At 55.4% G+C, this 18,695-nt stretch overlaps 1 protein-coding gene across 4 annotated transcripts in view; it reads right to left on the reverse strand.

Annotated features, from left to right (window-relative positions):
- MSI2 (musashi RNA binding protein 2) overlaps nt 1–18,695 on the reverse strand; it is a 383,279-nt gene that overhangs the window by 25,236 nt on the left and 339,348 nt on the right. For all 4 annotated transcript variants that reach the window (XM_012760736.3, XM_075994442.1, XM_012758081.3 and 1 more), the window contains one exon: nt 6,346–6,408. In XM_012760736.3, the coding sequence (XP_012616190.1) occupies nt 6,346–6,408 (63 nt within the window). The remainder of the gene's footprint in view (nt 1–6,345; nt 6,409–18,695) is intronic.

The raw sequence follows: 18,695 nt of genomic DNA on the forward strand, positions 1-18,695 counted from the left end.
TAGTCACTAATTGCAGTAGAGTTGATTTATCAAGTGCACAGTATTTCTATTACAAAATTATTGATTAGAGCTGATATATTTTATCCTCAGCAGGGCTGGTCTGAAAGCCCTTGGAACATGAAGGCAGCTGAGGCCAGCAGCAGGCAGCTCTGAGCATCATTATAAATGCACTGGGGTTCCTGAGACCTAATGCTGGACTCTGTATTGAGAAAGTCCTGGCTCTCTCAGAAATGAACATTTTAATGACAAACTGGGAAACAAGGTGTCCATCTCCAGAACACAAGGCAGTGGACTGAGAGATGTGTGTTCAGGTAGGATCCTTTGGGTAAGTCTGGCTGGTTGCAGCAGCTGGTACTAGCAGGTCAAAGATTTGCTCTCCCTCTGGGCCACAGATGCAGCTCTATCTTAGTGCAAGGGTGTCCTCATGTTGCTACCCACAGATGGGCCATCTAGGGGTCACAAACCCCAGAGGATGCTTGCTGCTAGCACAGGGGGGCTGGGTGGGAAAGCAGACATGGCTGGGCTGAGACCCCCATCAGATACTGCTCATGGAAGCAGCACAAGAAAGCCAGCTTCAGAAATGAAGGCACATAGTGATCCTTATTTTTTTTTTTAAATGAAGCTGACAGTGGTCATTTTCAGGCCAGAAACAATGCATCATGGGAAATAGGAACTTTCAGGGGAGAAAACTAGATTCTCAGACCACTGAAGGCAAGAAGTGTTATCTGCCTTTACATTCCTCCGTGCCTGGCACGAAGCAAACCCTTACTAAATGCTTGTTGAAAGCAATACCTGGGATCCTTAATGCTTAAGCTGCAACTGACCCAAATGGCTTCAGAACCCCCCAGCAACTGGAAGAGTGTGTGGGATGCTGTCCCTCACGCCCTCGGCCCAGAACACAGGGAAGGCAAAGGGTCACCTTGGGGACACAGGAAATGTGGGCTGGGATGGGTGTGTCTGCTTCTTGACATCTAGTCTCCTCCCCAGGGCATTTTCTTCTCTGATTCCAGTTGAACTATTTATTCTATCCCCTGACTTGCATTTCACTTTTGTTCATTTTACCTACTGGAACTGGAGCTCTTAGGATTTCCAGCCACTGGGCAGCGAAGCCATTTTCCCAGCAGAGCCAAACCTAGGATTCAGGCCACTGGGAGGGCATTTTCCTCTCTCTGCCTTCTCTCCCTAACCTCTTCTCTTGCTTCAAGCCTTGGGTTAGAGCCTGACAATTCCGGTTCTTTCCCTCTGCCCACTCCCCAGCCCCCAGCCCCACATCCGGGAAGGCCAAGCCAGAAGGATGGCTCTTCCCCAGTTTTTCTTCCTGGGCCTCAGTGCCCTCATTCTGCTTGGTGGCAGCATGGCCTAGCTCACATTCAATCCTTGTCCATCCTGACTCTGCCACCAACTTCCACAGCACGGTAGTGTCTCTCCACGGAGCTACCATTTCACTCCATCACTACACATCCTTTTGGGGACTTACTGGGCTCTGGGACAGTTTCTTAGGGTTTTGTCTCCCATAATATATAACTTGCATCCTGCGGGTTCAGACCCCGCCATGTCCTTCAGCAGCACGGGGCAGAGCCACCAACCAGCCCGACTTAAAGAGCAGGTTCCAAGAGGCAGGTGTCGCCTCACTTGACATCAACTTGTAAAGATTAAGGTCATCTCCAAAAGCTCTGAGACACCTCTGGCACTCCCTTGTGGTTTGTCACCACAAACTTTGGTAGGATGGTGTGTCCAAGGGTGACTGATCCCACATGCCCCTGAGCCGAGGGCACAGGCTGCAGGACTGCTCCCCCACCCCCCAGGAAGCCTTCCTGGGGAGCTAGAGGAAAACTGGGGGGTGACCTCCTCTTTGGATGTTCCAAGCCCAACTCCCCATGGAGCTGTGTGAGTCATCTCCAGGCCAGGAACGCCACCACTTCCCCTTCACCAACCCTGAGAATGAACGCCAACATTCACTGGGACCAAGTGCACCTCCTGTTGGCAGACGGAGGATCTTAAGATCTCAAGATCTCATCCATTCCCTGCCATGTCTCGCTTCCTCTCCACCCCAAGTAGACCCCATAGACAGGGCTGCCACATGGACTTGTATCCCTGGAGGGCTGGATGTGAGCTGCCAGAGGACTCAAGGGGTAGAGGGGCTTGGAGGAATCTTGCAGGTAGGCCTTAAGAAACAAGAAGAGGTCTGCTCTGTTCAAGAACAGTGCGAGGAAGACAAGAACAAGGAAGAACTTGAAGACTCCTTCCAATCCTGGTTCCATTCTCTTTCACTCTAGCTGGACGCTACCAACAGAGATGGCAGTTGAGAGGGCTAGAGCTGAGGGTGTGGCCCAGTTCTGCACCAGGGGAGTGGGGAGTGTGAGGGGAGGTGGTGGTGGCTGATGGTGGAACATGGATCCAAGCCCCTTGGCAACGTTGAAAAGATGGAGCCCTCCTCTTCCTGGCCCCCACGCTATCCTTCAGACGGCTGTGCTGTGCCGAGCCGTTGGAGACCCTGTAATATCAACTCAACAATGCATGTTCTACAACTACAGCTACGGCTACCGGTACATCTACTACAGTGCATGCATTTAGTTCAGTCCCACAGATACATACAATCTAAGAACAGGCAGGGGAGGTGTGAAATGTTTTACTGGACAACAGGTGTTTTGGAGTTGTAACTAATAAAAAAAAAATCGAAAACGAAAGTGTACAAAAAAAAGACATTTCTCGAGAGTTGGATATGAGTTTGTTTCTGGAACTGTTTCATCTGAACAAGCAAAAACATGCAAACCAGCTGGTACTAACAGGAAGCTGGACACTGAGAGAGGATTAATAGGTGTGGACAAACCTTCCCGCTGAGCGTGCTCAGAAGAGTGTTTGAGAGGAGGTGTGCAGATCCTAGTGTAAGAGAGGCGGGAAAGTATGCCTCAGAGACACTCTCTCACCGCAGCCCCAACCAAGCAAGAGAAAAGACAACAGAAACATGACTGCTCACACTCACCACCACCATCGGGAGCTCCCGTTACTAGATCGGAATAAAACTGGCAAGTGTAAAGTACAGTACGGGGTCCTGGCTGGGCGGGAGGTGGGCGGGGTGGGGGCGGGGCGGGGTGGTGCCATGGGGCTCAGAAGGTCTAAGACTCGTACACGGACCCACCCGTGTTGTCACCCCGAAATAAAATAACCCTGAAAATCCGAACCACTTCCCTCACCTGTCGTGGGAGTCGTTTGCCAGACTGGATTTAGGTTGGGGTGGGACAGGATGGGGCCACTGGAACTGAATGGATACGATCAAAATAAACAAACAAACTCTCGACTGAGCACAAGAAAAGATGACATTTCAAACTACCGGGTGAAGGTGAAAGAAAAGTGAACCACTGATAGTGAAGTTATCTAGGAGTCGGCAGGGACCTCCCCTGGTGGGGCCACCTGAGCCCTGCTCACCTCAGGTCCTGGGGGAGTTAGGAAAAGGCGGGCAGGCTGGCCCAGAGGAGCTGGCTGAGGTAGGTGCAGAGCTCAAGCCCCCGCCTCCCCGACCTCCTACCCTGACACCATAGCCCTGACAGATCCAAGTTGCCACCCGGAGCCAAAACGAAGCTGCTCCCCACCCCCCAGCCCTCAGCAAGCGCTGCCCACCTTGGGAGGCTCCCCCAGTAAGTCATAATGGAAGGGGGAATAAAAGCCCAAAAGGGTGGAGCTAAACAAAAACGGAAGACAAAAAAAGGGCTTTCCACAGGATGCCTAATCCCTAAACCCAGCTGAGAGCCTCTGGGAAGCAGAGGCCACGTTTCCCCGTGTTTGGAGCCACCTGCCAGGTTTAGCAAGGCACCAAGCCCAAGGGAGGTACGCCACAGACTCCTGAACCGTGCGAGTCCCCGTAAGGGAGTGCAGGTGAGTCCGCGACGCCCTCCAGCAGTCGAGGCTGCTTGCCCGGGGAGGCTGAAGGAGCACCTTCGTCCCCTGGGGAGGAGCAGGATGGTGGGGCAGGGTTGCAGGGGCTGGTAAGGGTGGAACTGGGCCATCAGCCCCCAGCCAGCCCCTGTGGCCTAGACTGATGCACCTTGAGCCAAGTGAGTCTCAATTCACAGCAGAGAGGTTTTGCCACCGAGGGGCCCCTCACAGGTAAGTAACTGGGCATCCCGCCAGGCTCGGAGTCCAGATCATTTTCTAGAGGGAGGGAGGTGGCAGTATCCCCACTGGCCAAAATGTTTTAAAAGAAAGAAATGCAGAGAATTTCCTTCCCCAACCTTGTAACCCTGCTCCAGGTCCAAGGTGGGGCTGGAGGGCTGGGGTACCCTGTCTGCATGCAGGCAGGCGTCTTCCAGCCCGGGCGGTGCTCTGACTGTGCTGGGCACAGTCTAGACATCGCCTGGGGGCACACCCCAAGCCCAGGACCCCCAGGCAGCATTATGGGGTTGCCCTGGAGCTCCCTGGCCAGGCCTGCACCCTGTGGGGCGGGCACCTCGGAGCTGAGGATTTATCCCCTGCACTGACCCCGGCTGGTGCGGGCAGGTGGCCTGGGAGCACACTCCTGAATACGATTCACTAACAGTGCAGCGATGAGCATGGCTGGCCTAGAATGGGCTGGGGGAGACTTCGCTCCCGATGGAAATGGCTACAAATAAAACACCATTGATCCTGAAAAAAAATGTGTGGCTGGAGATGACCTTGGGGGTTAGGAGTTAGGGGGAGGGGGTGGGACTCCCGCCTGGCTCTGGGGGAAGGGGACGGGGAGAGGGTGGGGTGGCCGAAGGGGACAGAGACCGTGGGAGACCGCTCTCAGACTCACAAAGAACCCCATGCTGCCCTTTAAACTTGCCATGAAGTCAAGGAGAATGGGGTGGGGTGGGGAGAGAGGCAGGGTTAATTTCGGGTTAAAGTTTAGTTTCATAATCCAAGTTATAAAAAGAAAGAAACTGAACGGAGAAAACAACAACCAACAACACTCAAAAATCTCAGGAGTTTTCTTTTTATCTTTCTTTCCCCAACCCCAGGCACAGGTAGGACCGAGGCTCGTTTATAACTATACCCCAAAGCACTCAAGTTAAAAAACCAAACGGAACAGGGAGACACGAGGCAGCTGCGCACTCTGTCCCAGGGCCCGGGGGTGTCGGGGACCGAGGGACACTGGCCAGAGAGCAGGTGGGGCCTCTGGGGGCTGGCTAGGGCGGGCAGGGGGCTCAGGAAGTGCATCCAGCTCTCTGGACCTGCCCTCTAGTCTCTGGCAAACTGCCCCTCGGCAGCCCGCTGAGAAATCCCCGGCCCCTTCCAAACAAAACCCCATGGGTGATGGGGGAGTGGATCCTTTGTAGCTCCGAGGCTGTGCCAGTTTGCATGGAACGGATTTTTTCTAACGGGCCTCACTGTGCCAGCTTCTCATCACTGAGGGTTTGGGCTTTTGGCATTTGCCCTCTGGGTTTGTAATGCTCCATTTCCTGGCACCCTCACCGGCACCCCTCCCGCCCCGTCCCCCAGAGCCCTGCCACATCAAACCGGGCCCTTCCCTTGTGCTCCAGCGCCCTGTCCGTCGGGGCGAGGGGAGAGCTGCAAACCATGGCTACTCAGTTCAGGGAGGAGCAGGGGTTCAGGGAGCCCAGCACAGGGAAGGCCTGCTCGCCTGGGAAGGCAGAGAGCATCTGGGGAGAGGGACAAAAGGCCCCTGGGGCAGCTGTGTCCTAGACATGCCCCAGCTCTGGTCTGACCCCACGGTGCTGCTGGGAAAGTGTTCCCACGTCCCTGGAAAGGTTCCAGACCTCTAAAAGGTTGGATTTGGAGACCCAAGGAGGGGCAACCTCATGGGAAAGAAAGCCTGATTCCCTTGGCAGCTGGAGCCCGGGAGAGAGCCTTGCTTAGAAGAGTCTGGAAGGCAGCAGGGGCTCCAGGAAACAGCAGCTTCATTCATGGAGGTCAAGGCTGGCCCCACGCCTGGACTTCAGGGCTGTTGGGACTGTGGCCAGCTCAGCAAACCCACCTGCCAGGTGCAGCAGGGGCCCAGAGCAGACTATGCACCTCTCTGGCTGAGTCAGGGACCCAAGGATGGGAGCCTGTTGAACCAGCAAAAGCCAAGGAGGGAGATGCCCAGAAGCCAGCTGTCAGGTGAACGGGCGATCAAAGTCAAAAAGACACTCGGTTTGCTTTGGTTTCGTTTCAATGAGGGAATCATCCGCCTTTGGGTTTGCAGTCCTGTGACTCGACTGGCCCTGCTAGGAGTGCCCTGGGCGGCCGGGCCTCCCTGTCCACCCCCTCCCGGCTGTGGTGAGAGAGGTGTTGGACAGATGCAGCCACACAGATCCGACAGGGCCTTGACCTTCCCCTCACGCTGGGGGCATGCCTGGAAGCCGCCTGGCCCGTACACCTTCCTACCTGATCCTCTCGCCGCCGCCACCGCCGCTGCTGCCACTGGTCCGTACGCCGCTGCTGGGAAGCCTGGCGGGGACAGAGGAGAGCCAGCGTCAGGGAGAGATCCTCGGAAGGGTGGGGGACAGGCCTGTCTCAAGGGCCACATGAAACACAGGACTGGGAAAGAATTCTCACGGGGTAGCTTTGGGGAGGGACACAGATCAGTGGCTCTCAGGCTTCTGGAAGGCACAGCATCTTTGGGTGTGCTTGATTCTCACCCCAGAAACTGGTTCTAAAAAGGCACACAAAAATAACTGCAGTATCGGGAGGAATTTTCTCGTGAGAACCGGGGCTGAGCTCCCTGCTGACTCTGTGCTGTCGAGTGGTGATGGCTCGGGGCTCGTCCAGAGCAGGGCTGTGCACGTGGGCTGGCTCGCTGCTACCTGCAGGGGTCCCGGCTGAGTGGGGACAGGCAGGAGGCACCTGGCGGGCCCCTCCACAGGGCTGGCGTCTGGGCCAGGAGGCGGCGTAACTCCAGCTGTCTGCCAAAGGCTCTGCAGGTTGGCTTGGCCATCTGAACTCTAGACTTCGTCAAACCTTCATGTCAACCGCATCACAGCCCCAGGCCCGAGCGTGAAGCATTTGGGGGGTTCCCAGGTGACTGCATACACACCAGGCCAGATATGGGAGGGAGCGTGGGGCTGTGGGGACCCATGTGGGGTGATTTCTCAGTGTTTCCACCTCCTAAAGCAGTTATGGGGATTTCGATGTGTCTCCTCTGTCTGAGCCCTGCGGTCCAGAGGATGCTAGCGTTGGAGGGGTCTCTGGAGTCCTTCTCGATCAAGGCTTTTGCTACCTGAAAACTGCACCAGCAGCAAGGCCATCCCAGCCGATGGGAATACAAGTCAGGAGGCCAAGGTGACACCGTGTGGCTGTGGAGTGTCCAAAATGAAGGAAGCCAAGTCCCCTACCCTGGGCTTCTCTTGGCCACTAGCAGGTGATGCACACAGGGCACTGGGACACACACAGATACACTCCCACACACGTAAAGACCAACGTCTTCTGCCATCCAGGGAGACGCTTGCTCGGAGGTGTCGCCCCAGGACCCTCCAGGGACTGGTTTTCAATTATGTGCCAGAAGCCAGCGGCAAACTCCCTAAACTGCCCCCAACCGGGCTGCTCAACTATAGCCACTGAGCCTTTCAAATGAGGAATTTCCACCAGACAAGCGGGAGGAGGACATGCACCATCAAGGGCAGGGGACAGAGGAGGAAAGAAAGGGGAGATAGAGGAGAGGTCCCCCAAACAGCGAACTAGAAGCCCACTAAACTCTAAGACTATTGTCCTAGCTACACGGTACTACTGAAGGGAAAGAAATCCAAAAGGGAACAAGCTACTCTAAAAAGGTCAGGCTAAGCTACTTAAAATGTCAATGAAAAGAGACATACTTGCATTTAAATATGGTAATAGGGCTGTCGGAGGGGGAAAAAGAAAGATCCAGGTGAAATAAATGTATAGCAGTTGTCCCTGGCTACAGGAAGGGGCCACCCCCTCCCATGACAGCCACGAGCCTGGAGTCCCCCCCTTCCCCAAGATCGGCCATGAGTGAGTCAAGTGGGACACCAAGGAAGGGCCCCCCAAGTCCTCTCCCCATTTCTTCCAGGCAGGATCTAGAGTCCTGAAGATGAGGGTGCTGGTAGCAACTGCGGGAGGAAAACGAGGAAGAAGTCCAGTTATTGTTCCTGCCCCAACCTCAGCACACCCAGGGCCGGGGAGGTGGCGGTGGGGGAGGAAGGGTGAGCCATTGTGAGCCATTCTTCTGCACGCTCTTACCACGCACTTGGAACCGAGGTTTCCTTGGAAGCATGGGGGGGGGGGAGAGGAACGGAATTGGGGGAGGGGAGCGCAGTCAATGAAAAAGCTTGTTAACAAAAGGTCTATTTTCTGGAGTTGAGCACATTTTGGACAAAAAGTCTGAGAGAAAGAAGAAGAAGAAAAAAAAACTTATCCAAGAAAGGAAATCCATTATCCTTAATCTCAGATAAAGGCTCCTGCTGGAGCCCGAGCAGCAGACAGTGCTGAGGGCTGGGATTTAATCTGGGCCATGGGAGGGAGGGCGGGCCAGCGGGAGCCGTGGTGTGGGAGGAGCGGCCGCAGGAGGACGGCCGCCAGGTCTGCCCCTCACGACAGCCCCCGCCAGCCCCACCACCTCTGTGCCCTCCTGAGACCCCAGGGCCCCTGCCCCCAACACCAGGCCTGGCTCCTTGGGGAGCTCGAGGGGGGGGGACGGTGCCAGCACCAGCATGCCGCCCTCCTGGCCCACTTCCCTGCTCCCTGCAGTACCCCCCATGCTGTTACCCACCTCGCCAGTCACCCCTCACCCCAAGGATGTTCTCCTTGTGCCCTGGCGGGACGAAGTTTCCAGGGCCAGGGCTCTTCGTGGTGTCTGGGCTTGTAGGGGGTGGGCAAGCACAGATACAGGAAAAGGGTGTGTGTGTGTGTGTGTTGGGGGGGGTTGAGGCTGCCCCAGCTGGGACTGCCAGAGGTGAAAGCATCCCCATAGAGCCTGGCCTGGAGCTGTGGCGACAGAGGCACGGACTGTCTCCAGGACAGGCTCCTCACAAGACTCAGGAGGGGCCTGAGGACCAGAAGGTCCCAGCTTCAGGAGGCTCCTGGTGGCAATGACCCTCCCAGAGCTGCACCCGGAAGGCCTGGGAAGTGCAGGGAAGAGAAGCCTTGCGGTGTTGCCTGGTGGCCCCGTGCTCAGCACTTGTCCCCAGGCCTTGAGGAGGCAGAGGTCACCCAGGGCAGGCTCCTTCCTGGGGAGACCAGGGGGACTGGTTGCCAAGGAAGGGACTGCCCTGGCAGGGGGTGCCGGAGGAAGACCACGGGGAATGAGGTAGGAGGTCTGGCAGGGCTCAGGGCTTCTGGTCAGGGCTGCGGCCCAAGCAAAGCTGGGCGGTGATCTCTGGTCCACGAGTGCCCACAGCCACTGGCAGGTCACCACCCAGAGTAGAGACAACTCCCTCCAACACTGGATTTGGACTGGGGGTTCCTCCTCAATACAGTGTCCCTGGCCAACACAGGAAGGGGGCCACTCTTCTCCTCATGAGGCAGGGTACACATTGAACAGCTGAGCACACAGACTTGGAGCCTGTCTGGGTTCAAAGCCTGGCTCAGCCACTTACTGGCTGTGTGACCTTAGGCAGTTGCTTGCCCTCCCTTTGCTTTGCTGTCCCTATCTGTGAAGATGACCGTCGTAGTGCAGGATTAACATGTGCCAAGTGCTTAGACCAATACCCAGTGGTGAGTGAGCTTACACCAGTGATAGCTGTCCCTGCAATGAGGCCTGCCAGGTCTCCGTCCAGCCACTAGTCCTGTCTTCAAGACAGGACTTGTCCCTGTGCAGGGGCATTCCACTTTCTCTGTGGTGGAAGCGATGGCCAGGCAGTTGTAGCTACACAGGGGCCCTGAATTCCTCACCGATAATAACGTCTGCAACCCTTCGTAATGTCCCAACTTCATGACGTCATCCTAGTGCAGCTAAATTTCCATTGCTCAACATTAGAATATGCATTCTTTTCAGCTCTAACAGTGGCAACTGGATCAAGCAGTCTGGTATGACCCTAGTGGCTTAATACCTCCCTTGTGTTAGTAGTAAACCCTGCAGAAAGAGGAAAACATTTTGCTGAAGACCTGAGGGCTACCGGTTGGCTCTCTGGGAACTTAGGTAGTATTAGGAATGCAGGAAGGGTATGAAAGAATGGAGCACTAATGGTGGAATTCCAGGCATGGGAGGGACCACTTCTTGTAGAGGCTGTCATTGTTCAATGAGGGTCAGGCCCAAAGACCTGTTCTTGCTCATCTGGAGCTCCTCTGCCCTTCAAGTGGGACAACAGAGGATTCAGCAGGCTTGACATCAAAGCCAGCCTCCACCCAGGCTGATCCTGCCTTGCTGTGTGACTTGGGCACAAGTGCTTCACTCCTCTGGGCCCTGAGTAACTCCTCTGCTGCAAGGAGCTTAGGCAAGATGCCTTCTGTAAGTCCCTCTGCCTTAGCCTGTGCATGAGCCTGTCTTGGCGTAGGAGGACAACAAACCTAAAGCCTCCAGGGTTGGTGCTAACCCCACTCTGGGGTTAGTGACTCATCCAAGTGAAAGATGTCACCATCCTGCTGACAGCGAATGAGATACTTTGCTGGACTTCTTGGAGCTGTGATGATTTATTGCAAATTAGAAGTCAATGGTGCTTTGGGGATTAAAAAAAATTTTTTTTTGAGAATTATATGAGACCACACTTATTTTTTACTGCTTCTGTGGCACTTACCAGTTTCTTCCTTACCTAAGCACAGTTATTTTTATGTGCACATCTTATTTCTCTTGCTGGGTGACAAATTCTTCTAGGGCAGGGACTCAGTCACATGTCCCACTTAGGATCTAGCCCAGAGTCCACCCCACACAAGATTTTCAAGCAGTATCAGCTGATGTGGTCAGGATGCTCTTGTGCAGAGAATGAGGGTCAGGTCTGGGAGTCACTGCTCTGGGTAAACCGCAGCTGAAACTTGGCACCCCTGCAAGATGGCAGCCCCTCCACTCCCACAATCCTCCACCCTAGGGTGGGGGCACATTCAATGCCCATGGAGTGGGCCAGGAGCATGATTCACCCCGCAGAGGGGACCCGGGCTATGGCACAGGAGAGTGCCCTGCTCTGTGTAAGTTACTCATTCTCAACCCTGGTTGCTGCCTGGAACCTCTTGGGGAGCTTTAGTAAATGCTGATGCCTGCGTCCCACCCCTGAGATTCTGATTTCTTGGGTCTGCAGTGCAGCCTGGGCTCTGGGAGCTTTAAAAGCTTCCCAGGTGACCCTTGTGGACAAAGTTGTAAAAAGGTTTAATCACAGGAAAAGGCCTCCTGAGACTACAGGGGTGGAGACCCACTGCAGACACCTCCATTCAGAACAAGGGGTCTGGGTCCTGCCTGGAGGGGCTTTAACCACGGAGAGATGCCCTGGCCCCACCCAACCCAAAGAACTGGGTGGGACCGAGATCTCTGTATCTTTTAGAGGCCTTCCAGATGATTCTGACACACAGTGCAGGCAGAACTGCTGACTTAGAGGAAGCCTGGGTGGGGTGGGGTCTTTGTTTTTAATAAGTACTGAAAGAGCACTGTCCCCGTCCCATCTGCTGGGGAGTATTGGGTCATGAACCTTTTTCTTTGCCTCCTCTTCCCCCCTGGCTATGAGAAGTCGCCGGCCTGGGAGTGCACTGCCTGGGGTACGGTTCCGACCTGGTCACTACTTACTCCTGTGACCCCGGATGAGTTAGCAGACCCCTCTGTGCCTCTCTCAGAAAAGGAGAAGACAGAAGTCTGAGGCTCCCTGTGGCTGCAATAGGTGTGATTAAGGGGACTCTTTATAAATAAGACTCTCTTGTGATATGCATGACCAGAGCCAAATGGTCCATCACGCAACAATTTTTCCTCTATTGTGCTTGCTTGAAACACTCTCCACCCTTCCTTCCCCAGCACGCCCTGCATCTCCCCACCCACAATTCTATAGATGGCTCCAACATTCTTGGCTAAACCCAATGTTGCTTCACTGAATCCAAACACTAAAAAAACTAAGCAACCAAAAGAAGAAACTGTCACCCAGAATGTAGGAAACATGTCCCGTGAGAGTTTGGAAACACCACCATCTGTCATCCTGGCTGGCCTAGGATGCTCCCACCTCCTGGGCAGGCCAGCCTGAAGCAACAGGGCTGGTTCTTTTCAAGGGAATCCACAGCCCCTACTTCTGTGCAGAGGAAGAGCGGCGGCCGCCAAGGGGCGAGGGCGAGAAACAGTGAAACGCCACATTCTTGGAGTGGGAGGACCAAGATCAGATGGTCCTCTGTTCTGTTCAGATCAGAACAGAGGGTCTGAAGAGGAGGAATAACTGATAACCCCAGGGACACACGCACATGAGCAGGCTGTAAATTTCTGATTTGAAGGAAGTGGACGTATGTCCATCCAGGAAAAAAGAAAGAAAGAAAAAAATCCTCCCCAAACCCAAAAAACATAATTCCTGAGTTCTTGGCATTTAAAATAGGAATCTGATGTAAATACACCTTTCTAGGAGCAAGCCTGACATTCTTGGAGGATACCAATGACATCATTCACATGGAGACCCCCGATGGCTCAGGGCAGGGGTGCTGGGAGAGAGCAAGTGACTTAAGATGCCTCGCCCTCTGTCCCGGCTGCAACAGGAAAAGTGACAGTCATTTGGAAGCTGGCAGCTATCCCCCTGGAGAGGGAGGCAGAGGGGACAAATGCCACGCCCAGGCCTGCCTGGCAGGAAGGGTGAGTGCCTGGTGGCTCCTCCCAGAGCCTCCCTGGGCCTCCTAGGGGACAGAGGTTCTGCAGTCAAGAGCCCTAAGGGTGTGAGCATCTAAAACAGGGGGATGGCACACAACTGCCCCAACTAATTTTTAATACACTTGCTGTTTAATTTTTTTTAAAAAAATAGGTAACTCTTTAGGTATTTTGATGGGATTTAAGGGAAGGTGCATTGCAACATCCAACCTTCGGGAGGTTTGCTGTCAGGGCACCTCTGCTCAGATCAAAGGGCTTGCAGAAGCCTAAGACAGAGTTCGGGGAGCACCCTTAGGAAACGAGAACGCCCTCAAAAGAGGCGAGCACAGAACCAGGGTGCAGGCTAGGGGCCGGGGTGTCCGCAGATTACTTCCAACGGGGAAGCACTCAGGAAACACCAGTGCCTGCCCCCACCAAGCCGAGGACAGGGGTGGGCGAGGTCTGCCCCTGCCCCTGTGTGGCGCTTTGCAGCTTCTGATCTTCTCCTTGGAGAATGATTCTGCAGCTTGGGAATGGGCTGTGGCCTCACCCCCAGCCTGTGTCCAGCTCGGAAGGAGGAGTCGTGGGCTGCAGAGGGAGAGCAGGAGCTGCTCAGATCTGCACGCACAGTCGAGAGTGGGCCCTTTCCTCCCATCCTCAGCGAGTGCTCCAGGCCCACAGCTGGCATTCGGTACCTGCATTCACCCGGAACTCCTGCAGTGAGCTGCAGAGAACTCCTGGTAACTCAGGACCCATTCTCAGCCCCTTGCCGTTGCAGTAAGTATGGATGGAGCACCCGCTATATCCCAGGCACTGTTCTAAGCACTGGATTCGCGACAGCAAACAAGACACAGTCTCTGCCCTCACGGAGCTTACAGTTGCCTGTCCCTGATGGGGAAGGGGCTCCACTTGTGGGACTGGGGCCCCAGTACCAGGCTGCCATGAACCCACTCCCTGGGAAGAAGACACTTGGCTAACGGTTAGCTGGGCCTTGGGCTAAAGGGGGCTGTGGCTTACTCTGCCAGGAAGAAGGTGGAGGACTTGGGCCTCGGACCCTTCCAGCTTGGAAGCAAGTCCTTGGCTGTGTCCCCTGTAGGGTCTTCTCACACCTGAGCTCACGGCCCTGGGCGTGGCCATGGCACATGCTGCTTGAAGATGGAGTCGGCAACCGAAGACTCACCTTCAGGGATGGGGGTGCAAGGGGTGGCCATTCTAACTAATTCTTTTCTCCAAGATAGAGGTGGCAAGAGGAAAGGGAACAGAGGAATTCCTACGGCTATGATCTTGACCCAGCCCCCAAAGGCCTCAGCACTTCCTTTCAACTCAGTTTAAAAAATTACTGAGCTGAGCCCTGGGACATATGCCCAAGACACAGGCCCCTCAAATTCTTCCCAGTTACCACCTCCTGAGTTGGGGGAGGGGACAAATCCTGGACTTTTGTGGCCCTGGAGAGTTCCAGCCTTGGCCATCCTTGGCTCGACTACCCAGGGCTTGGGGACACGGAAAGGTTTCTCAGCAGTGGGGCCGGAGGGCCAGCGTTGGGAGTGGCCGGCACGTCACAAGGGCTCCAGCACCGGCTCCTGGCCCTACGAGGACACTTTGTCCAGCGTCACCCTCTCCCTCCAGGGGGAGTTCAAGGGTGAGAACGTCCATAGGGAGTTCATTCCAAAGCCAGCCCTTGCTGCCAGTGACGGCAGCTTGTGGCTCCTGGATGGCCTGGGGACACACTTCCCCAGAGGACAAACACCTGCCTGTCTTCCTGAGACCGAGACCGAGACCTTCAGAGTGAAGGGATTCCAGACTTTAGTTTCTAAGGAGGCATCCACACACTATTTTGAGAGTTTTTCCTTCCACATCATACCCTCCTTACCTCCCAACTCCTGATAAAAATGGCCATTTCTGCTTTTGAGACAGTCTCCCAGCTTCCACCAACTGGTGTCAGGGACAATAAGCCACTGGCCCTTCCAGAGCCCCCTGTTCATGTGCCTTTTACACTTGTCCCTCTTTCCAAAATTTCAGATGCCCAGTTGCCAGAGAAAGACTCACGATTTTGCTTCCTCCCAACAGGATCTCTTGCTGAGACACTGAAATCTAAAACTCTCTTTGTGCCCCTTCCCACGCCTGCTTTCCGCCTAGCTTAGGTGCACGTGGGTCTTTTCAATGACCTGCCGCAACAGAATCCCAAACACCAGCCCTGTGGCACCACCTCTGCCAACCGGGATGGCAGGTGCTCCAGTCTTGAGCACCCCAACTCTCTGCTGGGACACCCTGGCTTCCTACTTTGGCCCCATCACTGGCTCAGTGAGCAAACAAACATCTGTGATCTCAGTTCCCTCCCCTATAAAACGGAGACTCTCGACCACTTTTGTGGTCGAAGGGCACACATCGCTGTGCTGGGCACCGAATGTTGCTGGTGGGGTGGCCAGGGAGTCTTGGGGGAGATCCCAGCGTGGCATGCGAGGCAGTCTGGGGGCTCGGGGCAGCAGCTGTTTGCCAAATAGTACAGACATATTTACCAATTAATTTTCACAGCCAGTCAGTCATGCCACTGCACACCAGCCCTTGCTGGAAGGGTGTTTGGAAGAATAGCCTTGCCTCTGCCTTAATTTCCTCACCTATTAAATAGAAGAGCTTGGCTTTGATGATGGGGACATAATCATTATACTAATGATGACAACAGCAGCTACCATCTGAGCACTTTCTGTGGCCAACAAGTTTCCCTGCATCACTTCAGTGAACCCTCCCTACAACTCTACAGGGAAGACGTTGCTATTCCCATTTAATAGGCAAAGGAGGCCAGGCCCAGAGAGGTTAAGGGCATTAGTCCATAACGGCGGTTAGAAGCAAGGTGGTAAAAACCCCATCCCCCACACTTACAGCTGTGGGACGGGGGACAAGTTACTCAGCTTCCCTTCCAGCCTCATATTCCTCCTCTGTAAAGTGCAGTTACTGGGACCTCCTCGCAGGGTTTCGGTGAAGACTCACCGAGATGATGCGTCAGGTGCTCAGCACAGTTATCTGGCTCCCGGTAAGTGGAATAATAACTTTTATTTCTATTTTTATTATTATTGCCCAAGGTAATAACTGTAGCAGAGCTGAGAAATCCCTTTGGTGCCTTCCTCTTCTAAAATCCTATTAATTTACATGCCATTCCGCATCCAAAGGGCTTTAATAGATAACATTTATACTTTGCGTGTGAGTGATAGGGCACGTTTTATCTCAGGTGCAAGCTCGAACTCTGGTGGGCGAGGGTGACAGCAGGAGGTGAGGGGCTCGCAGGGGCTCAGGGAGGGCTGGCTGGGGTGGCCACGGCCCTGAGACTTGGTCACTATAAGTGGGAACATGGAACAAGGAGCCCTGGGGCTGAGCTTGCCGGCTGGTTGACAGTCCCCACTGCCCTCTTGCCCTGCCATGGGACCTCCCAACAGGGTCCTGTCCAGCTCTCCCAGCTCCTCCAGGAGGGGCTGGACCAGAGGAGCCCTTCTGGGTCCTTCCATCCAAGCGGAGTCCTGTTTGCTCCTCTGTCCCCTAACACGTCCCCTATAGAGGCAGGGGCCTGTCTTTCTCCTTCACTGCTGTGTCCCCGGTGTCCAGGGCAGGGCCTGTGACACGGTGGGTGCTTAGTAGCTACCTCCCGAATGTGTAAAGGACGGATGGGGGGATGGGAGGAGGCATGGACAGATACAAGGGACTGGGGAGAGGTGCCACTTCCTGCTGCTAGCTCACCTGGATCCCAGCACCTTCAAAGCTGGTGCTGGCCATCAGGAGAAAGCGTGGAGGGGCCCTAAGCCCCTACTGCTAAGGCAGCTGCAGGGCTGGCCCCCGCCTTTCCCTGCAACACCGGGGTGCCCTGGGCCCGCCCAACACCCGCTCAGACTCAGAGCAGGGCAGCAGGGCCCCTGGGAGGAACAGCGGGCTGCGCTCACCTCTCCCGATGTGAGTGAGCACCTCTGGGCGAGGCTTCCCACCTGAAGGAAGCCAGCCCCGGCCAGCGGCATCCGGAGCCCCCGGGGCCTGCTCAGACCTCATCAGGCAACGGCCTCCTATGGCAAGGGTGGGGTCAGCATCCCCGGTTCTCAAAGTGTCTGCCCACGACTGCCTGGGTCTGGAAGAGTGGCGCCGGCTTCCTGATGCCAGTCTGCTGTCCAGCTGTCTCAGCCCAGGTGCTAGGGCGGCATCTGCCCAGAGGGTGGCCACAGGAACGTGAGGAGGGAAGATACACAGGCCTTGGGTTTGACCCTCTGAGGGGGAACCCCCTTCCCTCACTGTCTGCCTGGTGGGCTTCTAGTTGCACTTCAAAACTCAGCTCAGATGTTACCTGCTGTGGTCTGAATGTTTATGTGCCCCCCAAATTCATATATTGAAATCCTCACCTGCAAGGTGATGGTATGAGGAGGCGGGGCCTTTGGAGGGGATTAGGTCGTGAGGGCGGGGCCCTCACGATTAGGATTAGTGCCCTTATGAAAGAGGCCCCAGAGAGTCAGCAAGCCATGTCCACCACATGAGGACAGCGAGAAGACAGCAGTCTGCGAACCAGGAAGTGCCCTCACCAGACATCCCGTCTGTTGGCACCTTGATCTCAGACTTCCCAGCCTCCAGGACTGTGAGAAATACATTTCTGCTGTTTATAAGCTCCTGTCTCCAGTATTCTGTTAGGGCAGCCCGAATGGACTGAAGCCCCGTCCTGAAAGCTTTTCAGCCAGTCAGTCAACAGCTTTCTCTGTGCCCTGCACTTTCTGCTGCGACCACACAGGCCAGACCACACAGGGACGCTGCTCCAGCCTCCCAACTCCTTGCACCCCAGCTCAGCAGACCCGTGCCCCATGAGGCCCTGGCCCGTGGCTCAGGTCAGGTGCTGGCCACCATCTCCAGCACACTGCCAAGAGGGCGCCCTGGCCCCGACCAAAGGGACAGAGAGCGGAGGCGGTGACCTAGTTGGTTGGGGTCTCTCGGGGACAGGGGACCCAAGCTGACCTGGACTCAGCGAAGAAGTCTCTAGGCAGGACTCCTTTCGGCTGGGGAGGAAGGGACACACCTTCACCTTCTGCTTTGTCCTTGGCTGTCCTGGAAGGCACGAGCTGCCCAGCCCTCAGGCCGGGCACTGCCGTCTGCCTGCAGTTCCACACCCTGAGTAATTTGTGGGTTTTCGTTGTTGTTTTGTTTAAGCTGCAGCCTTTAGCTTGCTTTTGCTGATGGAAATGAAAACCGAAGGGCTTGAAGAAAGGTGATTAAGTTCCTGCTGTCTGACTTAATGGGGACTTTGAGAGGCTGGTGGTACAGGGACCTAAGAAGGCATGGGGGCAGCGGCAGAGGGCAGCGCTGGGGGAGACAGGATCTGGCCTGCACAAGGTCTCAGCGTGCCGAGAACGCGGTGTGGAGGCCGTGCCCGCGGTGTCCGTCACTGTGGCCCCTGCCCTGGCTGGAGGAGCCCTCTGCTCCTTGGACAGCACTGCCTTCCTGGGACACGACGCCACGCCAACCTCTTCCCAGCACTAGATGGTGCCTGGTCCACGGGCCCGCTCAACAAGCTGTGGGGAAGGATCAACAGCTCCATTTGACGGAGGGGGACACTGAGGCCCAGACTCTCTGGGCCAGCCAAGGGCGAGAACTCAGTCTCCTGACTTCCTGCTGAGGATGCGGGGCTCTGGGCCGGGCCGTGGGGAGCTGAGCGCTCACTTAGTCACATTTCCCTCTATTTATGCAGAAGAGCTTCAAGAGGCGCAGAAAGCTGATCGAAAGCGAAACCCACAATTCCCGTCAATTCAGATTGCTCCAATTCATTTCTGCAAACACTTATTAAGTGCCTATTAGGCACTGTTCTCTGCTTTCATCTGGGAATAGAGTCAGCTCCTGATTTTCCACGCCGAGGGAGGAGCGCGGCACATCCACAGCCCCACGAGCCGCACGCCGGGCTCGTCTGGGTTTGGGGTGTGCCGCTGAATTTCACTTGTCCATCTTCTCTCCTTTAAAGCAGCGGCTATGCCTTCCTGACCGAGCCTGCCTTCAGTATGCAAATGAGAGGATAAGCTCCCAGTACACACAGGGCCAG

The sequence above is a fragment of the Microcebus murinus genome, chromosome 18 (assembly GCF_040939455.1).
Source record: "Microcebus murinus isolate Inina chromosome 18, M.murinus_Inina_mat1.0, whole genome shotgun sequence".
Classification (NCBI taxonomy): Eukaryota; Metazoa; Chordata; class Mammalia; order Primates; family Cheirogaleidae; genus Microcebus; species Microcebus murinus.